A 3,282-nucleotide genomic window follows, 5' to 3' on the forward strand; every position below is an offset into this window, starting at 1 on the left:
TTAAGAAAACATTTTTATATTTTCTTAAAAAAATTAATAATAAAATAATGTAAAATTTTATTTTTTGAGGGACATGTGTCCCGCGGCTCCTTATTTGATCTTCACCTGGCTACACCCAAAGTAAATGATAATGTGTTGTCGCCAAAGGGACTGCATACTTGTAGAGAATCGATAATAAATACTCCCTTCGTCCCTCCCAAATATTTGGACACTGAATTTAAAAAAAATGATAAAATAGTGGAGGAAAGTTAAAAAAATAAATAAAATAGTGAGATCAATTAATATTAAATGTATAAACTGGGTAAAGTGGAGAGAAGTTATGGATATAATTATTTTAAAATTTATAAAAACTTTGTTATTTTTTAAATTTTTTGAAATGTAAAAATTTGAAGAGAAATTTCAATAACGAATAAATAGGTGGGAGTATAAAAATACATAATTTGACACCTTGAAATCTGATACCGATATATGCAAAAGAGGAAAAAGGTGACCATCAACCTATGCCGTTACATATAATATATAAGGCCCGAGGCGAAATAAAAATATGAGCCACCTATTTTTCACCTTTGCAATTAATATTTGATAATATGCAAAAGCGTAGACTATACCATTACTTTTATTAGGATTTCACTAAATATGGATTGTTTAAATATTAACTAAATTATGATACAAAAAGAATAGTTAGAGAATAAAATTATTATCCATGAGCTGCATAAAACAAATTCTAAACCACTTAGAAAAAAGAGAAATGACAGTTCAATAGAACAAAACAAACTTCAAATCAAAAAAATACATTATTAATGTAAAGAAATTTATATTATTAAATGTTAAACCTAACCTATAAAATTAGAAAAATGTGTTACTTTGAAGATAAAAAAGAACCCAACTTTTGTAAAATAACACATCTCAACAAATACGACGAGACAAGTAGGAATACAAATCCAGGCAATTTAATTAGCTCTTTGCCCCGCACATTGAAAGTTTAATCACAGCTAGGAACACACGTTGGAAAAAAAATCCATATATTATAACAGTTACAAATCAAATCATTACAAACTTAAAAGATATATATACTTTTATTTTTATTAACAATTGATAATGCAAACCAGAGGGTAACATGGAACTATGGAAGGATGTCCATTTTAGGATAATATATTCACGAGCTTATTGGACGTGAAAGCATCATCAATCAAGGCGCCAGCATGGTCCCCGAGCTTCTTAGACATGAAAGCATCCTCCTCAAGCAAGGCGCCTGCATGGTCCTGTAACACCTTCCAAGCCGCACTTACATGGCTCATATCTGTTAGGGTTCCTCCTATGGCAAACCTGATTACATAAATCCCCGCCAACACCGTGTGACTCACATATATCCGACCCGATTCATTCACCGACTCTAACAACTTTCGGTTTATTTCATTTACTTCCTCTTCATCATTCTTTCCGATCATGGCAGATGGCTTAATCCTGAAACAGACCATTGAAAATAGTCTAGGCGCCACAACTTCGAACCTGTTGTCCATGCTTACTAGCCCTTCAAAATACTTGGCCATGCCTACATGCCCTCTTATAAACTCCCTCAGCTGACCTACTCCATAGCTTCTCAATACGAACCATAATTTAAGTGCTCGAAATCGCCTGCTCAACATTATTTGCCAGTCTTTATAGTCCACCACCTTGTTTGTTTCGCTAGCATTATTCTTCAAGAACTCGGGATACGTGGAAAGAGATTTTATGAGAGCACTCGGATCCCTCACCCAAAGACAACAACAATCTAATGTTGTCAAAAACCACTTGTGTGCATTCAAACTAAATGAATCTGCATTTTCCACGCCATCAAGATACTGTCGAAATTCGGGACAGATACAAGCACTTCCAGCAAATGCAGCATCAACATGAACCCATAAATCGTATTTTTTGGCCACCTCTGTAAGAGCTGGCAAAGGATCAACAGTGGTTGATGACGTTGTCCCAACAGTGGCACACAAGTACAAGGGAATTAGCCCATTTTGCATATCATACAAAATAGCCGATTCAAGTCGCTTAGGACAGAGCTGGAAATTTGAGGATTTGGTAGTTTCGATTGCACGGAAATTCATGGGATCAATCCCAGCAATTTTGGCAGCCTTTTGCAGGGCAGAATGAGTTTGGTCAGAACAATAAACAACTAACTTGCCAATATTATCCATGCCATGTTGCCTCAAGTTTTTGTCTCTAGCTGCCACAAGTGTACACAATATGGCCTCGCAAGTGGTCCCTTGCAAAACACCACCACCACCACCAGAGAAAAGAAAGGATTTGGGAAGTTGAAGCATCTTTCCGAACCAATCGGTGACAACATTTTCGAGCTCGGTAGCAGCAGGTGAAACCATCCAGTTAAAGCCAACAACATTGAAACCAGTACTAAGCATTTCCCCGAGAAAGCCAGCAGTACTACCGCTGGAAGGAAAATAAGCAAAGAAGTTTGGACTTTGCCAGTGTGTGATTCCAGGGATTATTTTGGTTTGAACATCTTGTAGAATTGTTTCGAGAGATTCGGGGTTGTATGGTGCAGATTCTGGCAAAATTTCACGAAGATAACCAGGAGAGACCTGGCTTCTAACTGGATAGTTTTCGACTTTGCGATAGTAATCAGCAAGAAAGTCTATCATCATGTGGCCTTGTCTTCGGAATTCTTCAGGCTCTAGTGTGTTCATAGGGAATTTAGATGCTAACTTTTCGGTGAGATTATCGACGGAGCCCATTTTTTCTTGCTTTTGCTTTTGTGTTTGTGTTTGTATAACAATTTACAATGCAAGTTTAGGCTGATTGAGGTTTGAAGAACCGCCTTGTATTTATAGCTTTTTTTTTGTAGAATTTTTTAATCTTTTTTGGTTTACATTTCCTGCAATGACTAGCTAGCTGTACTTATTACAATCTTTTACACCAACTCAAGTTCAACGGTCTTAAGATAGAGCCCTAACCTACCCTGTAAATCTTTTCTTTATAGTAGTTTTATTACTTTTAAGGGTTATGACATATATACATTTACATATCACGTGTGAAATCAGAATATTTTAAATAAAGAGGGGTTATTTACACTCCATCAGGTTTTCTAATAGACATAATGGTAATTTTTTCTTAATTATAAAAAATAAAAAATAATTGTAAGACCCATTAATTATTATGACGAAGAGGGAGTAGGTGATATGTAGTCTATTTATAATATGTCATGTTAAATATATATTTTCATACCTAATAGGAATACAAAATGTTCATTACTACCTGATGTAAGACTCAAGCTCA

At 35.3% G+C, this 3,282-nt stretch overlaps 1 protein-coding gene across 1 annotated transcript; it reads right to left on the reverse strand.

Moving 5' to 3' along the window:
- Nucleotides 1-1,005: 1,005 nt before the first annotated feature.
- Nucleotides 1,006-2,811, reverse strand: LOC141668969 (tyrosine decarboxylase 1-like). Its single transcript, XM_074476034.1, has one exon. It carries the CDS (start codon nucleotides 2,739-2,741, stop codon nucleotides 1,143-1,145), a length of 1,599 nt encoding a protein of 532 aa, XP_074332135.1. The 5' UTR covers nucleotides 2,742-2,811; the 3' UTR covers nucleotides 1,006-1,142.
- Nucleotides 2,812-3,282: the final 471 nt, after the last annotated feature.

This window comes from Apium graveolens, chromosome 6 (assembly GCF_009905375.1).
Source record: "Apium graveolens cultivar Ventura chromosome 6, ASM990537v1, whole genome shotgun sequence".
Taxonomy (NCBI): Eukaryota; Viridiplantae; Streptophyta; class Magnoliopsida; order Apiales; family Apiaceae; genus Apium; species Apium graveolens.